Source organism: Rhinatrema bivittatum, chromosome 13 (genome assembly GCF_901001135.1).
Source record: "Rhinatrema bivittatum chromosome 13, aRhiBiv1.1, whole genome shotgun sequence".
NCBI lineage: Eukaryota > Metazoa > Chordata > Amphibia > Gymnophiona > Rhinatrematidae > Rhinatrema > Rhinatrema bivittatum.
In genome coordinates, this window is record NC_042627.1 from 5,270,003 (window position 1) to 5,297,016 (window position 27,014).

General features: G+C 48.3%; 2 protein-coding genes across 5 annotated transcripts in view; both read left to right on the forward strand.

Annotated features, from left to right (window-relative positions):
* The window catches only part of ALDH3B1 (aldehyde dehydrogenase 3 family member B1), a 54,932-nt gene extending 43,366 nt beyond the window's left edge, over positions 1–11,566 (forward strand). For all 4 annotated transcript variants that reach the window (XM_029575485.1, XM_029575486.1, XM_029575484.1 and 1 more), the window contains 5 exons: positions 318–399; positions 1,412–1,798; positions 5,531–5,697; positions 9,674–9,773; positions 10,718–11,566. In XM_029575485.1, the coding sequence (XP_029431345.1) occupies positions 318–399; positions 1,412–1,798; positions 5,531–5,697; positions 9,674–9,773; positions 10,718–10,911 (930 nt within the window). In that variant the 3' untranslated portion in view covers positions 10,912–11,566. The remainder of the gene's footprint in view (positions 1–317; positions 400–1,411; positions 1,799–5,530; positions 5,698–9,673; positions 9,774–10,717) is intronic.
* Positions 11,567–15,076: 3,510 nt separating this feature from the next.
* NDUFS8 (NADH:ubiquinone oxidoreductase core subunit S8) lies at positions 15,077–24,341 on the forward strand. The gene is made up of 7 exons (XM_029575164.1): positions 15,077–15,242; positions 18,875–18,939; positions 19,297–19,359; positions 19,931–20,020; positions 20,238–20,410; positions 20,763–20,891; positions 24,024–24,341. The coding sequence occupies exons 1-7, from the start codon at positions 15,100–15,102 to the stop codon at positions 24,153–24,155; spliced, it is 795 nt and encodes a 264-aa protein (XP_029431024.1). The 5' UTR covers positions 15,077–15,099; the 3' UTR covers positions 24,156–24,341.
* Positions 24,342–27,014: the final 2,673 nt, after the last annotated feature.

Here is a 27,014-nt window from a genome sequence, read left to right on the forward strand (position 1 = left end):
AAACGGGAGGCCAAACCAAAATCCCATATTAAGTTTTCTGTTGGGATGATTAATTATTTGGGTGGATGGTGAGTGGGAGTCAGGAGCTGAGCCAAAATTGTGCCCTGCTCCTACCACAGCATCGCGCGATCTCTCTGATTTACCTCGATTGATAGTGGTGAGGAGGGCTAAGAACTCCCCAGCATAGACCTGAGGCTGGGGTCACGGGTATGGGGTGGGTGCAGCTGAGGGATTAGTGTGAGGTGATAGAGGCTATGCCTGTCCCTTTTGGAGAGCTGTTGCTGAGGGGAATGTCTCTCTCTCTCTCTCTTCCTCAGGACTGCTTTGCTGTGGTCAGCGGGGGTGTCAAGGAGACCACCCAGCTCCTGGAGATGAAGTTTGACTACATTTTCTTTACTGGTAAGCTGGAAATTAGATACTTTGTGAGGCTAAGAAGTTTCTGTGCTAGAGACACTGACTACAGAAGGACCTGGAAAATATTCACTCATCAGTGGTGATGGGGTGAATGTTTCTGAAAGGGATGCTGCCTGTATCCTGGTGGCACTTTCTCTCAAGGACCGCTTAGCTTGAGTGGCAACATCCTATCAGATCCCCACCCTCTTAAAGGCACCGGGGTGGCCCCATCGGTGAGTCTGTTACAGTGCAGACTCACCGATGGGGTGGCCCCATCGGTGAGTCTGTTACAGTGCAGCTCCATCACTGCTCTCTACATTAATGGTGGGGGTGGAAGGGAAATAGAACCAAAGAGCTAAGAGAAACAGATAAGTATGAGAAAAAAATGTGAAGCTTGCTGGGCAGACTGGATGGGCCGTTTGGTCTTCTTCTGCCGTCATTTCTATGTTTCTATGTTTCTATGTGCTCTGAATGCCATCAGCTCACAAGCCCTTGGACCTTTAAGGGCCTGGGTTAGATGGGAGGTTGAGCGGCACTTGGGAGAAAGCGCTGCCAGAAGAGAGAAGGTGGCAGCGGTGCATATTCAGTGTGGATATCCTGAAACCCTCACTGGCTGGGGGTCCTCCGGGAATCGCTGCTCTAGAACAAGAAGTGACAGTATGAGGCTCCAGGGGGGCAGACTCCGGAGTCACCTTAGAAAATGTCTTCATGCAAAGGAAAAGCTTCCAAGGGGAGGTGGAGAAGACAAAAACCGTATGAGAATTCAAGAAAGCCTGCAGTAAGCAGAAGGGCTCCCTAGTTATGAAGAAACTGAGGGGAAAACCAGCAATTAACTGGGGTCTGTGGCATTGCACCAGGAAGTAAATTGGTTAGACTGGATGGGCCTTAGGGTCCTTATCTGCTGTCAATGAAGGCTCTGAGCAAGGCCACATGATTGATCATAAGTAGAATCTTAATCCAATGCAATAAGTCTGTGCCTATGTACAGGTTGTGTTTCTGACTTCTGTTTCCTGTTCAGGGAGTCCAAATGTGGGCAAAATCATCATGGCGGCTGCCTCAAAGCACCTGACACCAGTGACGCTGGAGCTGGGAGGAAAGAACCCCTGCTACGTGGACAGGGGCGTGGACCCCCAGACCACCGCCAACCGCATCGTCTGGTCACGCTTCTACAACGCTGGCCAGACCTGCGTGGCACCCGATTACATCCTCTGCGACACGGAGACCCGGGAGCAGCTCGTGCCGGCCATGCGGGAAGCTCTGGAGAGGTTCTACGGGAAGGATCCACAGCAGTCACCGGACTTCGGCCGCATCGTCTCAGGGAAGCACTTTCAGAGGGTGAAGGCACTGCTCGCGAGTGGGAAGGTCGTCATCGGGGGAGGGTCAGACGAAGAGGACAAGTACATTGGTAAGGGCCGAATCCACGACGCTCCAGGTTCACTTACTCTTACCCCCCACGTTATTTCTCTCCATCCAATAGCACCACCCTTAAATATCCGTTTTGTAACTAATAAATTAAAGTCCCAAAATGCTGACTAGTTAGTGATCTGGAGAGGTGGGGGTGCGACAGCTAAGGCTTCAGGTTATAGTGTTCAGCACAGGTTTGACATCAGAGCCTGCAAAGCAGAGGGTCCTACCTCCATGGCAGGTACTGTAGCATCGCCATCTACTGGTTACACTGGGTAAGTGAACCCTGACACTTGCATGCAGAACGCTGTGCTGGGAAGGAAGCGCTATATATGGCTCTGCCTCTTGTAGTTCTTCATACCGTGTTTTGTTTTGGTTTTTTAAATAATAATAGAATGGAGATACCTTTAAATTTCATATTGCCCCGTATGTCACCTACACCCCATCAGATAACACATCTGAGCAACTCTGTTTACCTCTGCTGGCTCCTGAGGGACATCAAGACCCCACCCCAGGCACGTTTGACCCCCCTGCTGACCCTGTTAGAGAACAGATTGAAACACAAAGTGTGCTGGGCAGTCCCATGACAGACGCACAGATAATTCACAGGCAGGCAGGACAGCCTTCAGACTAGGCCCTCTCCCAATGCCTTTGCTGTCCGATTTCTCCATCTGACTCTCCTGAACCTCTTACAGCAGAGTTGGTCCAAGTGATGAATCCTTCTTGATGGGAAACCCTGGAGAAGCTCCTGCTGCAGAATTTTCTCAGCTGAAACCTGCCCTGCTCCTGAATGTCTCTCCAACCTTTTGTGCACCGGAAGGAAGGAGGATTCCTACTCAGATTCCTTAATGAAGCCCCCTCCAGGGATTCCCATCTCGAGACTCGGAGGCTCTCTCCTCGAGCCCTGAGTCTACACCAAAGATAGCAGCAGAACTTTCTGAGCCTGCAACCCTCCAGGCCCCCAACCACTGGCGAGCGTCTGTATTAGAAACACAACAGCAGAAAGCCCATACGGCCCATCCACTCCAACTATTCAGCTTTGCAATCCCTACCACTCCCTCAGAGATCCTCTGTGTTTGTCCCATACTTTCCTGACTTCAGTTACTGTCCTTGTCCCTGCCACTTCCACCGGGAGGCCAATCCATGCATCCATTACCCTCTCTCTCTGAAGCAGTATTTCCTTAGATTACTCCTGAGTCACCTTCATCCCACACCGCCTCAATCCCAGAGCCTCCTCTCCAGTGAAAGAGACTCGCCTCCTATGCGTGGAAACCTTGGAGGTATTTAAATGCATCAATCGTATCTCCCCTACCTTGCCTTTCCTCTAGGGCAGCGATTCCCAACAGGCGTTGTCGCGACGTCCCGCTGCCCTGGTGGCGCTTCCTTCCCCCTCTCCTCCATCGCAGAGAGAGGCGCGGACATTCTTCCACTAACACTGCTATCCATCCACCCAGGCAGAAGTGGCAGCAGTGTTAGTGGAAGCCGGCAACACTGACGGCATGGAACTTTCTTCTACTCACCCCGATGGCCCAGAAGAGGAAGTGATGTGTACGGTAGGGCATGCAGGAGGAAGAGCAGACCATGCTGCGTAAAGTAGTGGTAGTAGCGTGGGCCCAGGCCAAAATGATCAGCGATGGGAGAGAGAAAGCAGCCCACGGGATTTTTCATTCTTGGGCCGTGGGGGCTGGAGGAGGAGGCTACTGCTTGTGTTGGGGAGGAGGGGGAGTTGTCAGTGAGAGCAAGCCGGAGCGGAAGAGAGCATGGGTGTGTGATCGAGAGCATGTATGTAAGTAAGAGAGAATGTGTTTGTGCAAGTATGATTGACAGTATGTGTCTGTGAGAGAGCATGTGCGAGACTGAGAGAGAGACTGGTCGGGAAGGTTATTGGTGTGGGAGAGACAGACTGGTCGGGAAGGAGACTGCTGTATGTGAGGGAGGGAGAGAATCTAGCCAAGGAGGTGACTAGTATGTTTGAGGGAGGGAGGAACTGGTCTAGGAAGAGACTGGTGTGTGTGTGTGTGTGTGAGATAAATTTTTATGAGTTTTAATTGTTGGATGTTATTCTGTTCATCTGCTGTTTTGAAACATTTGTTCTGTTTATTAGTATAGTTTTACAATTGTTATTTCTGTGTGAGGATTTACAGCAGCTTGGCTTGTTTTGTTTTCCTTATAGAAGCAGTATTGGTGTTTAGGGCTTGATTTAATATTTGTAGTGCTGCCTTTTCATAGATAGGGTTGTTACTGTTTGAGTGCATTCCATAATGCAGCTGTAATTTTGTGCGGATTAGTTTGTGTGCACTATTTCAGATCCTGGAAGTGTGTTAAGTGCTATATTTCTGTTTCCAATTCTCCAGTTTTGAACTGCCTGCAGTGGGCCTTTTTTGGGTTTCCATTTCCAATTTTGTAATGTGTGGTTTTTCTGTTTTTAGTGAAGGTCACTTCTGTGTGTGTGACCGAGGTGAGGTATTTTACTAGCATGCAGGTATTTGTATCAGTCTTATTTGTTGTGTTTATTTGTTGTGTTTTCTCAATAGGACATACACGGGTGGTAAATTGTTGGGTTTTCATGAGTAGGGCAGGCTGTTGCACCTGGTAGTAGAGGGAGTTTGTATTGCTGCTACTGAGATGACACCAGAACCAGAATATATTTTTTGTATGATGAGTTGTATGGGTAATATCCTAGTTCTGCTCTGCACCCATGGTTGGGGTCGGGGGTGGTGGTTCCTGTGGATGCAGGGTGCATATATTTACCTTTAGCCCTGTGACGATCATATGTTCAGTGTGTCACGCATGTGAAACCCATCTATCAGTTGTGTCTCGACAGAAGATATGTTGAGAACCACTGCTCTAGGAAATACATGTTTAGAAATGCTTTACAATGAAGGCCACTGACCATTTTAGTAGCCACCTTCTGGACCAACTCCAACCAGTTTTGAAGGTAGGGTCTCCAGAACTGTGCATAGTATTTCAAATTAGGCCTCACCAGAGACTTATACAGGGGTAATATCACCTCCTTTTTTTTCTGCTGATCAGTCCTCTCTCTTCTCAGTGATATGATCTCCCTGGTGGAGATACGTAGTAAGGGACTTTAAATAAGATATTGAGTGAATCGATGAGGTCTGTCTATAAATGTTATTAGGGCACTCTGGCGCCAGGATTTCAGGAGAGACTTCTTTGGCAGTGGTGACACCATTAGACAAACATTCACTTGCTCATTCAGACTGGCAGCGGCTCTCAAAGCCTGGATTTGCGATGTGCTGATTTTATTCAATAGGCAATATCACCAATGATTTATTGTATTAGGAAAAAACTAGCAATTGTATATTTCATGATCCCTTTCTTCAAGACAGGTGATCCAGTCCTGGGTTTACTCCACTGTGTGTAGGTATCAGTAGTTCCAATTGCCTTAAGAGAAGTTGAATTGCATCTCTTTGCATGGCATGGAATAAAACCAGGATGGATCAGATTGTCCTGGAAACAAAAAATGGAGCTAGCTGGCAACCCTACTACAGCATAATGATCCAACGGCCATTCATCTGCACATGCTGACGCCGTACTAGAAACACAGACAGGAGTATGTCAGTTAATCAAGGAATTTGATGAGTGGCTGCACAATCCGTGGGGGTTTATTATAGACATTGTGCTGCTTGTGGTGAGTGTTAAGGTGCATCGTTTCCTGTGTCGCTTATGATTGATATATTGATGCTGTCTTTTCCTGCTTCTCTCCCTGTAGCCCCCACAGTCCTTGTGGATGTTAAGGAGACAGATCCCGTGATGCAAGAGGAGATCTTTGGACCCATTCTCCCAATCCTTACAGTTGAGAACGTGAAGGAGGCCATTGGGTACATAAACCGGCATGAGCGGCCATTGGCGCTGTATGCCTTCTCTCCTGACAACAAGGTAACACACGACCCTCTTGAGGCTGCTGTATGCCTTCTCCTCCAACAATAGGGTACCACATGTCTCCAGTGACGCCTTTATACACCTTCTCCCCTGACCCCAATGACACCCCAAACTGGGGTGTCAGGCTCCTCAGGAGGTGGCTAGGAACCTGCACATTGTACAAATCTCTCAGCTTCCCACTGGGGCTACCACCTGGCTTCTCTTTTTTAGGTCTTCCCCCTTTGCATGTATAGAATTGGAATTGATGTCCCTATAAGAAGTAGGACCCTATAAGAAGTAGGATTACAGCTTGCTACTGGAATAAAACTAGGACTGAGTGAGTCTGTCCTGAAAAATAGAACCAATTGGTAACCCTATTTCTTTGAGGACAAGCAGGATGTGTAGTGCTCACACGAGACATCATCCGATGGAGCCCGTGTCGGAGCAACAACTACTAAGCTACTAGAGCTTTCTAGCATGCTCTACTAATCATGTGGAAATCGTCCACATGATTGACCTATGAGGAGAGATTGAAGAATCTACATGATTGACTTATGAGGAGAGATTGAAGAATTGAGGAGAGATTGAAGAACCTAAATATGTATACCCCGGCGGAGAGGAGCAGGGGTGATATGATACAGACTTTCAGATACTTGAAAGGTTTTAATGATCCAAAGACAACGACAAACCTTTTCCATCGGATAAAAATCAGCAGAACCAGGGGTCACGAGTTGAAGCTCCAGGGAGGAAGACTCAGAACCAATGTCAGGAAGTATTTCTTCACGGAGAGGGTGGTGGATGCCTGGAATGCCCTTCCGGAGGAAGTGGTGAAGACCAGAACTGTGAAGGTTCCCAGATTTGAAAAACAGCAGCTGCTTCATTGCAATAATCAGTTTTATCGGATCCAACTTCGATCTTCATTGAATGTCATCATCTATGACACAAGATTGATGGGATACTGATGACGCCTTCTAAGTCCAAATGTATGTGAATATTCTCACAGTTGGTAATGAGGTTTTTCAGCAGACATTTGCTGAATAATACCCACTTCATACAATGTTTTCCACCAAGAACATGCTCAGCAGTTCTTGGATCTGAGCTGGACTAGCACATTGTGAGGTGCAAACAGATGTCTGATAGGGAATAACAATTACAATTTCTTCTCCTCCGTGTGAAGTTGTCAAAATCATCACATGGCAGAAGACTCCAACTTTATATTGCTTAGGCCTGTACTTTATTTTATTTTTAATTTTATTGCTTCATTATTTTATTTGCTTCATTATATAAGCACAGCTGCAGGCTCGGTTTCAATTATGCACATCCTTATTTAGGGTCATAGGATAAAAGCCAATGGTCCCTTTCTCTTGTTCCTCCTATGATGCTGTTAATTGTACTCTTTTTATTTGCACATCTGAAAGCATGATTTGAGGGATTGTATGTGATTTCCCAAAATCACAGTCTAGGGAAAGTCTAGGTCTGTTGTGATTCTGACAGTCTGTGCACACTTGTATAGTCTCATGATACAGGGGTCACTGGTGAGAATGCAGAGTCCAGTGAGACCTTCCTTCTGAATACATCCTAAGCCAAGCAATCCCATTGCATTAATACCTTGACATCTTTGGCTGCGTGTGCGGCAGCAGTCAAAAAGGCAAATGGAATGTTAGGAATTATTTGGAAAGGAATAGAGAACAAAACTGAGAATATCATAATGCCTTTGTATACATCCATGGTGTGACCTCATCTTGAGTATTGTGTAGGTCTGGTTGCACCATCTAAAAAAAACAACAAAAAACAGAAAAGGATGACAAAAATGATAAAGGGAATGGAAAAGCTCCTTTATGGAGTAGGGCTAAACGGATTAGGGCTCTTTAACTTGGAGAAGAGATAATTGAGAGGGGATATGACTGAGATTTCATAAAATCATGCATGGGGTGGATCAGGTAATGAGGGAACAGTTATTTACCCTTTCAAATAAGGGTAGAACTAGGGGTCACGCCATGAAATTAGCAACTAGAAGATTTAAAATTAATCATAGGAGGTATTTTTTCACTCGGCGTAAAATCAAGTTATGGAATCTTTTGCCAGAGGATGTGGTCAAGGCAACTACCATAGTGGGGTTCAAAAGAGGGTTGGACAAGTTCCTGAAGGAAGAGTGCCTAAACAGTTATTAGTCAGGTAGATATGGGAAAGCCAGTGCTTATCCCTGGGAGTGAGATACTAGAAATAGATAAGCTGTCGGGGATCTGCCAGGTACTTGTGACCTGGACTGGTCACTGTTGAAGGTAGGATGCTGAGCTCAATGGACCTTGGTTGTACCCAGCATGGCACTTCTTCTTGTCTTACAGCCCCATTTTGGCCAAGACAAATTTGGTTTCTGTTTCTTTGGAAGTTAATCATCAGGGAACCAGTTTGGTTGGGAAATTCTCCAACTCTAATCACGCAGAATTGAGGATCTTTACTCCAGCCCAACATCAGATCCGTTGGCCCTTACAGCCTAGTATGAAGAACAGCATGGAAGTGAGCCCATAGTGCTAGGACATAGTTGATGCATCCTTGTAGGCGAACCTACAAGGCCTAAGCTGACCACTGGCGAATGCGCCCTGAAGCGGGACAGGCTGGAACTTCACCTATATCAGCCACCTTCCCCGCAGGTTAAGCCCTTGGGTTCCGGTGGCTGTCAGGACTTAGGCAGGTCCCTAGGATGGAGAACAAAGGTTCAAGGGCATGCAAGGGTCAGGACAGACAGCAGATTAGAGATAAGTGAGACAGACCAGCGTCAGGACAGGTGGCAAGCAAATGTGGTCAGGTCCAAAGCAAGAGGTCAGTACCAGGAGATCAGGCCGGGAATGGATGAAGAGACACAGGCACTGGATGAGAGAAGGAGAAGGGAACGAGGCTGGATGAGTCAAGGCTGGAGAAGGCACAATGGGAACCAGGAACAAGAACATAGGATAACCAGGAACGCAGAAGCAACACGTACTGCGCAATGCAGGAGACCTATTGATGAGGAGGTGAATGGCAGCGTGAGAGGCCCTTAAGTACTATGGCCTGGTGATGTCATCCGAGGACACTGTGGGCTTTTTACCACCGCGGGCCCTTTAAGAATCCAAGCATGCCACAGGGAGGGCCCGGGGGAGGTCAGAGCAGGAGGGCATGCGGGTGGCGTTTCAGACGGAGTGTGTCGCTCTCAGCGCATGGAGGGGACCGATAGGGTCTGGGGTGAGGCAAATCGTGGGAAAGGCCCACAACCTGCGAACATAACACCTGTGTCCATGAATCTGTCTGAAGGTTTGTCTCACATTCTTCTAGATTCTAAGAAAGATTCCACTAGAAGGTCTCATTGTGTTAAGTGGAAGAAGTTTGCCTAATTGTGTGAAAGACAGACCCTAGATCCTTTCCCCGCCCCATACAAAAACTGCTTAACTACCTTCTCTATTTCTTGGAGTCTGGACTCAAGGCTAATTCCGTAAGGGTTCACCTCAGTGCATTTGGTGCTGACGCTCACGTAGAAGCCAAACCCTTCTCTGCACAGCCTTTAGTTGTCAGATTCCTGCAAAGCTTGTTCGCACTGAAGTCGCCCCATCAAGCGACTCCCTCATCGCCCCGTTCCTCTTCTTTAACCACCCCTCTCCCCCTAATGACAGAAAGAAAACGACATTTCCAGAGCCTGGAGCTGCGAGGGGGGCATCTTGGGTCTCCACACTACATCCCCTGTATGCAAATGTGTGTCTCATGTATATTCATTTAAATTTGAATGTCTTGCAGGGGATTTCCAAGGACAGGTCTGGGAATCACTGCAGTAGAGGAAGATGTGTGTCAGGCACGTGAGACTGCATAGGAGGTGTTAGTGCAGTGCCAGTGAAAGTGTATAGGAGGGTGCAGGCGCTTTTTTGTGGTGTGGGACAGAGTGACCCTGGATGTAAGAAAAGGACATCTCTAGGGGAGGGATTATTCACAGTTCTGCTGTGTCAACCTTTAATTCCTTTGTGTGCAGGTAGTGAACCATGTCCTTGACTGCACAAGTAGCGGTGGATTCTGCGGCAACGACGGCATGATGCATATGACGCTGATCTCGCTGCCCTTTGGGGGAATCGGTACGTAATGGATTGGCTGCCAAAAATCTTTAACTGTGCTCCCTGGCTCTGATCCCCTCCCACCCCTTATGACAGATTGCTGCACCCCTCAGAGTTATTTGCACCCTGATAACAGTGGGAGGATAACATTGGGCTTTAATCTTAAATTTACAGGATTAGGAAAGGATCATTAACCTTGGTGCCTGTCCTGATAAATCAGCCAGTCACCGTGCACGAAAAATATAAGCCACAATTACTTCTAAAAAAAAAAAAAAATTAGCATCAGAAGGACTTGAGCGTGTGTCTGATACATGTCTTATATTTCAGAGATCCCAAGGAAACCTGTTTCCCTTCACAGAGTCAGTCCCCCAATACGATGAATTTTTTCTGGCTATACGAGGGATTCTGTACATTCTCAGAGGACAGCAGGATGGTAGTCCTCACCCATGGGTGACATCATCCGATAGAGCCTGGCACAGAAAACTTGTGTCGAAGTTTCCAGAACTTCGATTAGGCACACTGAGCATACCCAACGTGTGCCCTATACCACACGTTCACACGGGGTCCCTCTTCAGTCTCTTTTTTTCCTGTGGCGCTATCGTCTTGCGGTTCTCTAAGCTCATGCTGGGCTCTGTCCAATGATGTCACCCATGTGTGAAGACTAACATCCTGCTGTCTTAGAAGAATACCTGTTACAGGAAAGCAACTGTGCTTTTCATAAGTACAGTTATGCACTGATGTTCATATGCACATTTCTGTACTAGATCTTTGTAACTGCTTCCAAAGGGGAGAGGAACAAGGCTGTAATTATTATCCACCTGAGGCACAAGAAAAATAAAGTGACTTGCCCAATGTCTCAGGAGCATCAGTCCTTAATAACAGAATTATAAAATTAACAAAAGGTTCATTGGCCTACTGAACATACAGAGAAGTTTCTCTGAGCCTTCTGCCTCTCTCCACTCCAGGTAACAGTGGCATGGGGATGTATCATGGAAAGTACAGCTTTGACACTTTTTCACATCATCGTGCCTGCCTCCTACGCAGTACTGGCCTGGAGAGCATCAACACAATCCGCTATCCGCCCTATACCGAGCGCAGCCTGGGACTGCTCCTCCAAGCTATTGAGACCAAACGCAAGGGTTTCTGCAGCATCCAGTGACCCAGAAAGAACCCAGCCACTGGGGACTCCTCTTCTCCTTCATGTACATCTCACCCAACTTCTTTCCAACTTCCAAAAACTGTAAACATCCATTGCATCCCTGTAGTCTAATTGAGAAGTCTGTCATGGGATAAGAAGGGGGAACGTGAATCCTTTTACATCAACATGTCCCAGTCCCCCTGCCATTGCAGTATACAGGCACTAAAATATAAATTCATCCACACTCTTAGGAAACAGAGCTGGGCTTTTTACTCATTAACACCTTCTGAATGTGCTCCTGAAATCTGGCCCCTTTTGCCCAGGGCTAAACCAGAAGCTGCCAATTATATGGAGAGTTGAGAAGTTTCCCAGTCCAAAGAGTCGGTAGCATTGTCTTCTCATCGCCCGAGCCCCTCACTCTCCAGCAGGCAGATGTCCCGCCCAGTTCCTCGTAAGTGCCGACGTGTCCCGTTTCTGCTTTCCTCACTTTACCCCAGTCCCAGATTTCTGGGGTAAAGGCCACACACTCATTTCTCAGCATTTCCATGTTTTGTTTTTTTCTCTCGTGCACTTTTCTGTTTCTGTTTGATACTTGAGAACTTTTTAAACTCTAATTACAGAGATCATGTTTACTGCTTTGGTATTTCTGCAATAAAAACACATTTTCTATTTTGAACTCCTTGTCTGGGACTTACTGAATATGGGACATTTTTATACTTCTGTCGGAAATCTTCAGAGGGAAAGCCATGTTTGGCTGGTGTAGCAAAAAATGACAGGAGGTGGGTGGCTCCTCATAGACCAACCAATTTATTGAGGCGCGAGCTTTCAAGGACAGAGTCCACTTCATCAGATACAGGACAAAGTGGACTCTGTCCTCGAATGCTCATACCTCAAATTGGTTGGTCTATAAAGGTACCACCCACCTCTTAGCATTTTTATGAATCTGTGAGCAGGAGTTGTTGAAATTGTAATATCCAGATGTCATATTCCATGTTAATGTGTGAAAATTTGGAAGTATTTGCATATCCAGGAAGTCAAAATAATGACCACACCTCCCATCTGGAACAGAAGCTGTGGAGAAGAGAATCCATTGCACACCAATGCAAAGCTTAGGAGCTGGTGTCAGGAATCTGCAGGACAGCACTGTCCGTTTGTCTACTCCTGAGAATCCATTGCACACCAATGCAAAGCTTAGGAGCTGGTGTCAGGAATCTGCAGGACAGCACTGTCCGTTTGTCTACTCCTGAGTCATCCAAAGTCCTAAGGAATTTCTGCAGAAGTATCCGTAAATAGTGACAATGAACTAATAACCTGAGGTAATAAAGCCTGGAGTCTCATGTCTACTTTCCATTGGTGGAGCCCTTACAGGTTTGTTGTAGTTATATTATTTTGGAATGAGATTATAGCTTGAGAACACGTGACGGCACCTGCAGCGCAACTGAGAGGAGGTGCTAAAGAAAAAACAAATAATTGTCAACTAGTTCCAAGCTATCAAAAACATTGAGAGGCAACCCCGCTCTTCCAACTTGGTTCATCCCTTAGCTTTGATATTCAAGCTTCAAATTCCATGCATCTTAGTGCATTTTCTGTTACAACGGAGAGTCCTGAGATGGGCCCACGAATCCAAACTGCAGAGCACCCAGGCATCCACACAATATTGGATCTCATCTCGCACCACTGTTGGTGGTCCCAGTTGGTCAAGGATGCCTGTACTAACTGCACTCAAAATAAGAACCCTAAAGATTGTTACACCTGTTGCCTGTACATCAGAGTCTTTGCATATATATATATATATATATCTCTATCTCAATGGATTTTATCACAGATCTGCTTTCCTCCTCAGGGTACACGGTCATTTGGATCGTAGTGGATAGGTTTTCCTGAGATGGCCCATTTTGTTCCCCTCAAGGCTCTGCCTTGGCCTTAGCCCTTTCCAGGCACTTCCTTCAACACATATTTAGATTACATAGACCTCTGGAACATATCATTAGTGACCATGGTGTGTAGTTTGTGTCAAGGTTCTGGTGGGCCCTCTGCAGCCAACTGGATGTGATCCTACAGTTTGTTCCAGCATATTTATTTTATTTTTATTTATTTAAACATTTTTATATACCGGCATTAGTTGTGGACATCATGCCGGTTTACATCAAAACTGGTAAAGAAATGGAAATTACATTTTAACAGGGAATTATGAACTGGGAGGGGGTAAATAATTAAAGGATAGGCGAGAAATAATAGTAACATTAACATTAACATGGTTCCTCGGTGTGAACGAGGAGAGAGGATAACAACATATGGTTCCTCAGTATGAGGAACCATATGTTGTTATCCTCTCTCCTGGGACCACAACACGATATTGGATCTCATATCGTGTGGATGCCTGGGTACTCTGCAGTTTGGATTCGTGGGCCCATCTCAGGACTCTCCGTTGTAACAGAAAATGCACTAAGATGCATGGAATTTGAAGCTTGAATATCAAAGCTAAGGGATGAACCAAGTTGGAAGAGCGGGGTTGCCTCTCAATGTTTTTGATAGCCTCCCAGACCCTTGTCTACTTGACTTCTCCGCTTCCTTTGTACCAACATAATTTGTCAGCTGCCACCTCTTGGAGCCAGATCCGCTCGTGCCAATCCAACAGTGATCCAAAGAGTTTAAACCTCAGCCTGTGACAGGCCTGAAAGGACTGGAGAAATAGCCAGAGGGCCGTTAGATCCACCCCTTCCAGATAAGCAACAAATTACTGGCGTCACAGGATGGAAGCAAAATTTAGAAGACCAGGGACACAAAGCTTAGAGTCTGGATACTAAAATCCCAGCCCAGCCAGCCTGGTGGCTAAGTGACAAGTGCTGTGCTGGTGATGTTTCCTCACATTGGCAGACAGGCAATCTGTACAATATTAATTGGGGCATCCTGGACATCTTTCAAGGGAATTATTCCTCAGAACCTATATGAAGGGGACAATAGTGGACCTGGTTGTTACAAACAAGGAACATGTTATTGATGTTGTGTTGGATGACTTCTGGTTTCAACGATCACAAACTAGTGTGTTTCCATATAAAGCATTAACTGTCTAAACTGCATAAAGCGACTATCCTGGACTTCTGGAGGAAAGCAGATGAGTTTCACAGGCAACCCCTAGCAGGTTTGGTGGGATCCGAGTAGAGAACAACAGACAGCAAAACTGAAACAACTCATCTGAAGAATGGCCCTTTGTGATCTCGAAAACTCAATTACACTATGGAGCTGATGTAATAAAGTGTGCCCAGCCTAGTGCACAGCTTAATGACGCTGATGCAATAAGGGGATCAGCGCCTCCAAACAAAGGCGTAACTAATAGCGCTCATCACATGTAAATGCCATGTAGATGAGGCTATTAGCTATTACCCCGCAATTAAAAAATAAACTGTGTGCCTGAAGTGCACTTTTTAACCCGTAAAATGTTATACCTGCCTTGGAGCAGATGTAAAGTCGTCCCAGGGTTCAAGGCCTCAACTTATAAACAAAAAACTGCTTTTCTGCGGTTTCTCCTACTTAGTAGTGTAGGGATACTAAGTAGGAAGAACCACAGAAAGCAGCACTATGCAAAGAAAAAAAAAAGTTATAAAAAAAAAAAATTGGGGGCACACAATATACACCCGCAATAAATTGAGTATTGTGAGTATTGTGCGGTAAAATAGCTGCCATGGGATAACACGGCCCCCTTCTAAATGGAGCGTTTTAATAACCCACGTGCAGCCACGTCTCCTGGGTACCCAATGCATGGACACGCTAGGGAGGCACAATTTATCCCTGGCACATCTGTTTTAGCACTGCAGCTCTTTTACATCTTGCTTCAGGCACCAGGAGAGGTGAAAGTGTGCGCATTAAAAAATGTGTACCCAGTTTGGATGCACCTTTTTTACGCAACCTTTATTGCATCGGCCTATGTGTCTGCACACTTTACAAAAAGAATCACAGCATGCCCAAAATCTGGTTGCAATAAAGGGTTTCGGGTTATCAAACCTGCCTTTGGGGATTCCTGACAGATTCTTTTATTGGAACAAGAAATTAAAATAAACCCTGATGTTGTAGACGAGATTTATTTAGATAGGACTATACATTTCTTGCTAGGACATAAAACGGTAAATAATCAGAACGGATTAACGGAAGTTACGGATTTCGTTACCCCTTACACTGGGATCCGACAAATCTTTTTCGCCCAAATCAAACATGGCCGGGCAAAGCTTCAGCCCCAGTCACATGACCACAACGTCATGGGCTTACGTAACGCGCATCGCTGCATTAACACCCGCAGCCCTGCCCCCGCGACGTCACGTCCAGTGTCCGCGGCCCATCGCAGCTCCGGTGGTTAGGTAAGGTCGGAATGCAGAGCGCAAAACAACGAGAAACTCACCGCGCAAAATAACAATAATAATGGCGTACAGCAGCTGTGGCTCCGGCCGGGGAGGAGAGCCCGCCGCCGCCCCTCCCATTCCTGCATGGGTCGGTCCCAGCCCCGGGGAAAAGACTCCACCGCCCCCCCCCGCGCTTCGGCTCTCTGTTTATATCTTCGTAGCTGCTGAAATTATTCTTTTCCTTTCGGCGTTATCGAGTCCTCTTAAGTCAGCTCGCGTTTGGGACACGCACTGCGCATGGCTCAAGGTCGGCACTGCTCTGCGCATACTCGGTGAAGTGGAACTCGAGCAGCGCGCATGAGCAGAGCTGAATTTGAATTTGCGAAGCTTTATTAAGGAATTGGGATGGACACTAACAAAAGTTGAAGTGTGTAAACAAGTCTCTTAGCTCCCGATGCTCAGCTTACCCAGTAATCACACTATTTCTCTTATCCTCTCCTCTCTTCACTAGTGGAAATGTGATAGCCCAGAGAGGCTGCATACCTGTTTCTGAAGCTTTGATCATTTTTACATATGTACAAAAGGTGCTAGAGAAATCCACATTTTATTATGGGAGCGCTGCCTATTGTACCAATCCATCAGCAGCATACTTCCCGTTTCCACAGGCAGCTGTATGATTATTGTCATAAGGTAATTTAGATGAAACATTGTGACATAAACCATTATTAAGGTGGAGCTGCAGAAATCCATTTCTTATCCCAGGGATAAGCAGGATGGAATTCTACCTAAGAGCCTAAATTTGGCTTCCAGAACCTCCCTCTCACATTTTCCTATGTTGTTAGTGCCCACATGTACCATGACAGCCGGCTTCTCCCCAACACTGTTTAAAATCCTCTCTAGGATTTTAGATAGTAGCTGGCATAACCACTAAGCCTAGTTTGTTTAGTAGTTATGCTAGTCCTGGTGTGGACTTCAGGCCCAGTCCTGCCTCCTTCTGTGTACATGCTTCTACACTAACAATCTCTAGACCCACCAACTGGGTTCCCGTTTGCCTGTGGTTAAGTACCCTGTCCACAAGCTGTTCTTTGAGGGTTTCTAGGAACACTAAAACCCCGCACAATCCAAAAGTCGTAGAGTTTCTAGAAATGCACCTGCAGACCAAATGCAAAAAATGCTGGGATTATCAATCCATCACAAAACAGAGCTAACAAACTAAGGGCTTGATTTACTAAGGCTTTTCTCCCATTCTGTGTTTATGGGGGAAAATGCTTATTAAATGAGGCTGAAGATGTTTATTAAATAGCAAGAGCAATGAACAGAAAAAAAGATTTGTAGGTCCACATTCAGTTTAGATCCACAGACCATTTTATCCCTTCCTTCCTTTGGGATTATCACTATGAGGCTGTTTTCATAGAAGGAACTAGTTCATTCCTCCGAAACAATGCATTAAACAGTACTCGTAGAGCATCCGCCGGCAGTCCCCAAAACGCATGTAGAAGCACGCTGTGTATCCATCCATCCCTGGTGCCTTGTCTACTTGCAAAGTTCTATAGCTTGTACCATTTCATATTCAGAAAGTGCTATATCAAGCTTCTGTTGTTGTTCCAGACTAAGCCTAGGTATCGCCACACTATTCAATAAGAAATTTCAGCTTCCACTCTAGTGGATTAATTAGATCTTGAAAATTTCTTAAGCCTATCCCTTTAGGACGATAAATCCCCTTCCCTTTCACATCCCTAATCTGAAAATGTGCCATCTTCTTTTTTTTAACTTTAGTGTCCGCAACTGGGAGGCCTTATTCCCAAACTGGAAGTAAACTTGCTTGGCCAATTGCATTTGATAACAAATTGAGTCTACATAAAAATCTTTTAGCCTGCCCCTTTCCGGCTCCAGTTTATCCCAAATCTTCTGGAAGTCGGTTTGCTTGTGCCTCTCTTCCAGGGCGTTGATGGACCGCAGCAGGGATTCAGTCTGTTTACCTCACTCTTTCTTCCTCTGGGAAACCCAGGCTATTAATTTCCCCTAATCAGTGCCTTTAGAGAGTCCCAGGCCACATTAGGCCTAATTACCCAAGTATCATTATGCAGTAAATATCCTTGAATCTCAGCCTCTGTTTTGCTACATATTTGGTCAGCCCTTAATAAGGCATCATTCAATTACCAATACTGCTCTCTGCTCTGAGGACACAATCCCCCAGCGCTTTAAGAGCTTATTCCAACAACGAGTAGCCTCCCCATAGTAGATAAAACCTTAAACTGAATCCTGAATCTCCTGGTGGCCAGAGTAAATCTTTTTCAGTCCTTTCCATGATATTAACTCCATTACTGACCCTGGCAGCTATGTTTTGCACCAGATCTAAGATTTGTAGCAGTGCCTTAAATATAAAGCAGTACATTAGTCAAGCTTGCTTAATGCTAAAGCTTGCAGGACCATTCTGAAGACAACAGGGGTCAAATACAATTTCAGCTGCTGAATCATAAAGCAGCTTGAAAAATGCTGATCTGTGGCCATCTCTTTGATCTGCAACTTCATTGTAAACATGGACTCCAAATGGATTCCTAATCTCAAACACTTCCCACAGTTATAGGTAACTGTTGTGTTTTATGGGTATTCATAACAATACCAGTTAGTTTCTTGTTCCACACCACTCCTGACTTTATAAATCTTTGTCAGATCCTTTCTCAGTCATCTTTCTTCCAAGCTGAAGAGGCCTAGCTAACCTGCGTAGCTCTCACCATAGGGGAATCCTTCCATCCCCTTTCCCATTTTTGTTGCCCTTCTCTGCATCTCGTCAAGTTCCACTTTATCTTTTTTTGAGATGGGGCGAGCAGAACTGCATGCAATACTCAGGTTGCACCAGAGATCTACTGCAGGCCCTAAATAATTGTGTTCCTGGAGAGCCACAGTGGATGTGCACGAGATACTTTTGCTTATGATGTGGTCAGAGCACGCAAATGTAGCTCATGCACATTCATTGTGGATATCCTGAAAACCAGACCGGTTTGTAGCACTCCAGAACAGTTACCTGCTCCTGATCTACTGTATACAGAGGCATTCTGATAGTCACAGTCTTATTCTCTGTTCTTCTCCAAATAATTCCTAATTTTCTATTTGCATTTATGACCATCACCGCACACTGTACTGAGTGTCAAGGTTTTGTTCTCAAGGACCCCGAAATCCTTTTCCTGGGTGGTGACTCCTAACATGGAGCTCGTCATGTACCTGTAGTTTTTTTTTCCTATAAGCATTACTTTGCATTTGTCCACATTAAATTGCATCTGCTCCCAGTCTTGCAGAGACAATCCACTGATGTTCTAAGTAGTTTGAATAGCTTTGTGTCATCTAAAGATGTGATCACCTCGCTCATTGCCCCCTTTTCCAGATCATTATTTATTTATTTATGTATTTATAAGCCGCTCTGAATAAGTTCAGCAATTATTCATTAATAATCTAGAAAATGGAACAATGAGCCAGGTGATCACATCTGCAGATGAAGCAAAGCTGTTTCCTTCAGGGAGATTGCTTGTGCTCTCTGCTGTTTCATTCCCTGGTCTCTAGCTGGGTGAAAAGCAGTCATTTTGGAACCATGAGAGCTTGCTGCAGTGAACAGGGGGTGTCTCATCCTCAGCTCTCTTTCTCTTTGTGTTAAGGTTCGGGGGATTCTTCACCCTTGCTATGTCAGCACTGAGGATCCTGCACCATGTTTCCCGAGCAAGTGAGTATTGCTAGAGAGACCCTGAGAATCCCATGTTTGGGACTGTCAGAGATTTTATTCCTGGTGCTGTCCTCAGGAGCTCTGGGAGACACACAATGCCCACCAGTTGGTGCCCTTATGCCCACTGCAAAATGTCATTTGCAAATAGTCCACAGTTTTCATTACTTTCTTGCCGGTTCTTTTCCATTTTCCATGTCAAAACCTCAGAATTACTGTGGCCTCAGGCTGTCCCCAGGATGGGTGCTGCCCTCTCTGCAAGCCGTCCCCAGTTGGGACGTTTCCCTGTTACGGACCTTCCTCTTCCTCTGTAGGGTGCTCTGCTCGTTCTTGACGATTTCTCTTCTGCTCCTTTCCCAGGGACATCTGCCTGCCTGATCCTTGCAAGACAGTTCAGCCTCTCTGTGCAGCGGGCATCATACAGTAAGTGACAAGTGCTGCCTGGTTACACCTTTTACAGGCAGTACATTAAGTCCATTCAATCAAAGGGAGATGTTTAGTGGTTAGAGCATAGGGCTGGAAAGCAGAGCTGCTGGGTGCAACCATCCTGCCTCTGCTACAGGCTTGGTGGAATCATATTAGCTCCCTATTCAGCCCTCACATCTGAAGATGGGACCTACAGGAGTCTAAATAAAGATCCTCCAGCTGCAGTTGGCTAACAGTAACCAAGCAGGATGTTACTGCCGCGACCTTCTAATCAATTCTAATCATTTGCTCTACTGATTCCTGAATAAAGTGTAATCAGCACCCGTCCAAAGAGCAATCCCTCGTATGAACTGCCATGTAAGACACAAACATGCAGCGTATCACACGAGTTAATCAACGTGTGAAATCTGGAGGTGGTTATCTTAGACGAGATACAAAACTTTATAGAGAGAAAGGGTCTGAATTAGGCACACGGCGGCCTCTGTGTGTTCCAGCGGGACAGCTCTGTGACCGTGGTGCCGAGCATGGCACGGAGCGGGTCACCAACCTTTCTTCTGCTCCATTGCAGAGTACGTGAACATGAAAGAAGAAGCAACGGACCTGAAGTCCATCACTGACAAGGCTGCACAGACGCTGCTCTGGACAGAGCTCTTCCGAGGTGGGAGAAACAGCAGGACCGAGGCAGCAGAGACTGACTAGACAGATTACTGAAAACTAATGCAATCTTTCTCTTTCTTGCTCTCTCTACCCCCTTCCCTCCTGATAACCTTTTTCTCTCTGCTGCCCTTCTTTCAATCTCGTTTTCTGAATCTCCCTTCTTTTTTGCTTTGTCTCTCCCTGGCCCTGTGAACAATCTCTCGCCTTCACCACTCCAGGCCTGGGCATGACCCTGAGTTACTTGTTCCGAGAACCCGCCACCATCAACTACCCTTTTGAGAAGGGTCCCCTGAGCCCGCGGTTCCGTGGCGAGCACGCACTGCGCAGATATCCGTCAGGAGAGGAGCGCTGCATTGCCTGCAAACTCTGCGAAGCCATCTGTCCTGCCCAGGTAAAGCCCTACCAAAGGGGGACCTACGTCTGTCCACATAGAACCTGCAGCCCAGTCGCTCCCACCAGGGGCAGGAGCTCCTTCACTGTCACTGCACCCTGTTTATGCAGTGACTCCTCGCTCAGCCTGTAGCGCCAACTCCCTCTTAAATTTATTAGTTTGATTCCACTAGTTATGTCATTCATTGTTTGGCTTCCTCTTTCTATGTCCCCTGCTTCTCTTTTATTGTACCCTCTCTGCGGTCTGTCACCTGTCACTTCACTTTCTTTTCCCTCGCACAATCTCATCCCACCTTGTTTTATCCTTCCTCCTTCCCCGTTCTTGTTACCCTCGCCTTGCTTCACAATTGCAGGCAATCACAATTGAAGCGGAGACCCGAGCGGATGGCAGCCGTAGAACCACTCGCTATGATATTGACATGACCAAGTGCATTTACTGCGGCTTTTGCCAGGAGGCCTGTCCTGTGGATGCCATTGTGGAGGTCAGTGCTGGTCTTGGCTACGCTCAGTCAGAATTCATCAAGGGATTTCTCCAGTGGCACAGAAAAGGCAAAATCAGAGCTGAAGGATTGTGATCTTGCTTTTAGGGTTAGTCTACCCTGCTCCACAGCTGGTTGCTAAGAATCTTTCCATGCTGCAACAGGTGGTATGGGATGGTGGCCAGCTGCACCTGATGCTCACCCCTGTCCAGGGAGGTGTGCTGTGCTAGGTGATATGGGATGGTAGCCGGCTGCACCTGATGCTCACCCCTGTCCAGGGAGGTGTGCTGTGCTAGGTGGTATGGGATGGTGGCCGGCTGCACCTGATGCTCACCCCTGTCCAGGGAGGTGTGCTGTGCTAGGTGGTATGGGATGGTAGCCGGCTGCACCTGATGCTCACCCCTGTCCAGGGAGGTGTGCTGTGCTAGGTGGTATGGGATGGTGGCCAGCTGCACCTGATGCTCACCCCTGTCCAGGGAGGTGTGCTGTGCTAGGTGGTATGGGATGGTGGCCAGCTGCACCTGATGCTCACCCCTGTCCAGGGAGGTGTGCTGTGCTAGGTGGTATGGGATGGTGGCCAGCTGCACCTGATGCTCACCCCTGTCCAGGGAGGTGTGCTGTGCTAGGTGGTATGGGATGGTGGCCAGCTGCACCTGATGCTCACCCCTGTCCAGGGAGGTGTGCTGTGCTAGGTGGTATGGGATGGTGGCCAGCTGCACCTGATGCTCACCCCTGTCCAGGGAGGTGTGCTGTGCTAGGTGGTATGGGATGGTGGCCAGCTGCACCTGATGCTCACCCCTGTCCAGGGAGGTGTGCTGTGCTGGGTGGTATGGGATGGTGGCCAGCTGCACCTGATGCTCACCCCTGTCCAGGGAGGTGTGCTGTGCTAGGTGGTATGGGATGGTGGCCAGCTGCACCTGATGCTCACCCCTGTCCAGGGAGGTGTGCTGTGCTAGGTGGTATGGGATGGTGGCCAGCTGCACCTGATGCTCACCCCTGTCCAGGGAGGTGTGCTGTGCTAGGTGGTATGGGATGGTGGCCAGCTGCACCTGATGCTCACCCCTGTCCAGGGAGGTGTGCTGTGCTAGGTGGTATGGGATGGTGGCCAGCTGCACCTGATGCTCACCCCTGTCCAGGGAGGTGTGCTGTGCTGGGTGGTATGGGATGGTGGCCAGCTGCACCTGATGCTCACCCCTGACCAGGGAGGTGTGCTGTGCTGGGTGGTATGGGATGGTGGCCAGCTGCACCTGATGCTCACCCCTGTCCAGGGAGGTGTGTGTGCTAGGTGGTATGGGATGGTGGCCAGCTGCACCTGATGCTCACCCCTGTCCAGGGAGGTGTGCTGTGCTAGGTGGTATGGGATGGTGGCCAGCTGCACCTGATGCTCACCCCTGTCCAGGGAGGTGTGCTGTGCTAGGTGGTATGGGATGGTGGCCAGCTGCACCTGATGCTCACCCCTGTCCAGGGAGGTGTGCTGTGCTAGGTGGTATGGGATGGTGGCCAGCTGCACCTGATGCTCACCCCTGTCCAGGGAGGTGTGCTGTGCTAGGTGGTATGGGATGGTGGCCAGCTGCACCTGATGCTCACCCCTGTCCAGGGAGGTGTGCTGTGCTAGGTGGTATGGGATGGTGGCCAGCTGCACCTGATGCTCACCCCTGTCCAGGGAGGTGTGCTGTGCTAGGTGGTATGGGATGGTGGCCAGCTGCACCTGATGCTCACCCCTGTCCAGGGAGGTGTGCTGTGCTGGGTGGTATGGGATGGTGGCCAGCTGCACCTGATGCTCACCCCTGTCCAGGGAGGTGTGCTGTGCTAGGTGGTATGGGATGGTGGCCAGCTGCACCTGATGCTCACCCCTGTCCAGGGAGGTGTGCTGTGCTAGGTGGTATGGGATGGTGGCCAGCTGCACCTGATGCTCACCCCGTCCAGGGAGGTGTGCTGTGCTAGGTGATATGGGATGGTAGCCGGCTGCACCTGATGCTCACCCCGTCCAGGGAGGTGTGCTGTGCTAGGTGGTATGGGATGGTGGCCAGCTGCACCTGATGCTCACCCCTGTCCAGGGAGGTGTGCTGTGCTAGGTGGTATGGGATGGTGGCCAGCTGCACCTGATGCTCACCCCTGTCCAGGGAGGTGTGCTGTGCTAGGTGGTATGGGATGGTGGCCAGCTGCACCTGATGCTCACCCCGTCCAGGGAGGTGTGCTGTGCTAGGTGGTATGGGATGGTGGCCAGCTGCACCTGATGCTCACCCCGTCCAGGGAGGTGTGCTGTGCTAGGTGGTATGGGATGGTGGCCAGCTGCACCTGATGCTCACCCCTGTCCAGGGAGGTGTGCTGTGCTAGGTGGTATGGGATGGTGGCCAGCTGCACCTGATGCTCACCCCGTCCAGGGAGGTGTGCTGTGCTGGGTGGTATGGGATGGTGGCCAGCTGCACCTGATGCTCACCCCGTCCAGGGAGGTGTGCTGTGCTAGGTGGTATGGGATGGTGGCCAGCTGCACCTGATGCTCACCCCTGTCCAGGGAGGTGTGCTGTGCTAGGTGGTATGGGATGGTGGCCAGCTGCACCTGATGCTCACCCCTGTCCAGGGAGGTGTGCTGTGCTAGGTGGGTCAGAGCTCACAGGCTGCCTCCCCGTGCCCCACCCTGAGAAGGCGAGGGGGGAAGGGGTTCAGTGCTGACAGGTTGGACCCCTTCACTTAAAGACGTGTGCTGTGAAAGGTGGGTCAGTGTGGGGAGGAATTTGCTCCTGTAGCTTCTGGAGATGGTGACATAACCAAACCTTCCCTCTATCATCTGCGTATTCCTTGGGGCTTTTATTGGGCTTTGTCATTTATTCCTGATTTCTTGTTGTTGTGATTTTTGGTTTCCAACTTGCCCCTTGTTACCAATAAAATAGTTAGATTTTCTGTAACTTTTTGGGGGGTTTTTTTTACACCTTCATCTGAAATGTCTCAGACTTTGCTGCTTATGTCCTGGTTGGCACCCACAGGCTGTTGCAAGATCAGGGCAGCAGAAATGTTGAGGCTAGAGTGATTGGGCGGCCACCCAATGATAAAAAGAGGTGGCCATCCAACCCTGCCCCACTGAGCAACCACTGCAGCAGGTACCTTCAGACCTTGTCACCTCTCTTTCCTCTGCAGGGCCCCAACTTTGAATTTTCCACCGAGTCCCACGAGGAGCTGCTGTACAACAAGGAGAAGCTGCTTAATAATGGGGACAAGTGGGAGGCTGAGATCGCAGCCAACATCCAGGCTGACTTCCTGTATCGGTGACCCACTCCTTCCTTACCCCTCTACAGCCGGGGCAACAGAAAAAAAATATACACCCTGGCGTCTGTTTGTGGTTTTGTGTATGTGACAGAAGACACTTTATTTAATACAATTAATAAAAAAAAAAAGAATTGCAAAAAATGCCAGCATCTAGCAGATCTGTCTTAGGTGGCGGGGGCTGCAGTCTTAGGGAATGGAGCTCAAATCAGGACAACAATAGCGAGCCTGTACCATAGGTGGGCCTGGAAATGAAGATGGGCTGCTGATTGGCCAGTGAAAGAGCTGTGTTCTGATTGGCCGGGAAGCTGTCACTTTGCCGATCTGGGGGAAATTCCAGTGCTCCTGGCAGTGACTCCTCCCCCCCCACCTCTCCAAAGCTGGCAGGTACAGACTGAACCGGAGGGGGGGGGGGGGGGTCACGGTGCTGCAACACCTCCGGCTCCGCAAGCAGCCGGGGGCCCGACCGATGTCGTTTCTCCCGGCCCTCTCTCCGCCAGGCCAAGGAGACTGCGAGTTACTGCACGAAGGTCTCGGTTTGGCTTCTTCAGTCCCACGATCGTGCTTTTTACCTATAAGAGAATGATTTTCCATGGCCCTAACACTTCAAAGGGAAAAGAAGCTGTGGCTTGCCCGGTGCACAAGAAATGCTGCACCCACCACCCCTGCATCCGCCTTTGAATGCTCCTGTGCTTCAGAAGCGCATGAGAAGAAGATTCAGCTCAGGCAGCGGAGGAGGCTCCTTCAAACTGAGTGCTGTAAGGAGGGGCCCACCCTTTTATCATCCCCGGACTGCCCTAGAGGGGAGCTACAGAGATAACCTTTATGTTTATACAGCAGACCCTCTTTTCCTTGAAGCATCCTTGCTTTCTATGTTGTTTTCTCTCACCCTTTAACAAAAACAAAATGGAGTTGAATCATCCCAAGTTTGAAACCTGTGAGCAGGAGCACCAGTCATCAAGGCTTCAACCCTGGCTGCTGTCCATTCATGCATCTCTCATAAACACTCTCAATTCAATTATTTCATTAAAAAAATATATCTAAAATGGAGAGAATATCTCATATTTACTTACCTCACGCTTAAATCGGAAATGGCTGTACACCTGTTATGGTTTTGTAGGAATTTGTGAACCCCGGGCCAAGGTGAGAGATGTCTCCGCCCACAGGGAGGAGCCCCATGAGCCTCACCATCGGTGGGCGTGGTCTCAGAATTAGGACACAGCTGTGAGAGAGACTTTATTAGAAAAGATAAGGCATAAACCGAGGAGCGGGAAATGCAATAAACACGGTTCTTGAGCAATGAGATATTCCCAAGGTGGTACTGCAGATGAGAAAGTCCGGTAGTGACCCGCAGCGCGGGGTACACCAGGAGGTTCCTGCAGGCTGGTGGAGATACCTCAGAAGTGCAGATCCAGTAGTGGCCCACAGCGCGGGGTACACCAGGAGGTTCCTGCAGCCTGGGGGTGATACCTCAGAAGTGCCGATCCAGTAGTGGCCCGCAGCGCGGGCTATGCCGAGGATGACTGTACTGTAGGTGACGAGGTAGATGAGGTCTGAGATACAGGAACCAAGCAGAGGAGCTTGGGTAGCTGCAGCAATATCCTGTAGCTCAGGATATGTAGGAGCAATAATGCTGAAGAATGGTAGTGGCCCGAGGCACGGGGTACACCATGGAGGCTTCAGCAAAGTTGGTATCGAAGGAAACTGAAGAAGGAACTCACTCAAGGAAGTTCCAGGAGAGAGACCCGAGGAGCGGGTCAGGTGAAGTCCTAGGCAGGAAGGCCCTCCAAGGAGCGGATAAGCCAAGATGTGGAAGGGCCCCCGTGGAGAGGTTACTCAGAGCGTCCGAATGCCACGAGGAGATATTGGAACAGGAGATCCAAATGTGGAGCGGATTTAACAACGAGAGAACTCCTTGCTAACTCGTCTTAGCAGTGGGCCGTACAGCTTAAGTACACCAGCGGGTTGACGTCATCGGGAGGGGACGCCCCCAAGGTTCCCGCCATGACGTATACAAAAGGAGACCCTGATCGCGTGTGCCTAGGTGATTCCGGAAGTAAGATGGCGGTTGGCAGCACCCACGCTGTCCCGGGGACACCGGGGAGGTCGACGTTGGTTGGCGGAGACCGCCGTTCTTCCCATGATTGACGGTGCAGGGAAAAAAGAGGTGAGCACGAGAGGTCGCAGCCGTCTGCGACCGGGCGCAACCACACCATTTAGAATGCAATTTTTAATGAGTTGCCAAGGAAAATTTAAATATCAATAAGTGTAGGTGAATTTCATTGGGCAGGGGAGGGAAGAGGAAGAGAAACATTTATCTTTTTTTCACATTAGCTGGGATGCAGTCCCGGGGAATAGAGCTAAAATCATGAAAACTATAGCACGCATCATACTTTGACACTGATCCTGCCATGATTCTCATTCTCTTACCTATTCATTTGAAATCTTATTTAATTCTTTAACAGAAAAGCAGAGAGGCTCAGAGCACACACTGGCATTGCTAAGGTATGGCACGTGCCATCGCAAAATAATGGCTCTCCACCTCAGTTTCAGACATCAGCTCCGGCAAGGGATTGTGCCCTACCTGATGCAGTGCAACAAAGCAAAGCAATCACTCATAGTCATCATGGAGAGAGGCCTCATGGCTGCCAACAGACCCCCATCCAACTGGCGGCTGAAGACAAGAGAGGGGCCCCGTGACTGCCAGCAGACCCAATCCCTCTGGCAGCTGAAAAAGAAGCCCAGCGGGCCACTGGCATTTCCCTTCCTGCTGAAGAGGCCTGGATTATGAGTTAGTGATTGTGTCTGAGAGAGCCTGTTTGTGTGTGTGTGTGTGTGTGTGTGTGTGATGGAGCCTGTGTATGT

Excerpts from the sequence above, each read along its gene's own strand:
- NDUFS8 (XM_029575164.1), top strand. The coding sequence starts at position 15,100 with ATGGCCGGGCAAAGCTTCAGCCCCAGTCACATGACCACAACGTCATGG. Across the intron at positions 15,243-18,874 it reads ATCGCAGCTCCGGTGGTTAG|GTTCGGGGGATTCTTCACCC; the intron begins GTAAGGTCGGAA and ends CTTTGTGTTAAG. Across the intron at positions 20,021-20,237 it reads CTGGACAGAGCTCTTCCGAG|GCCTGGGCATGACCCTGAGT; the intron begins GTGGGAGAAACA and ends TCACCACTCCAG.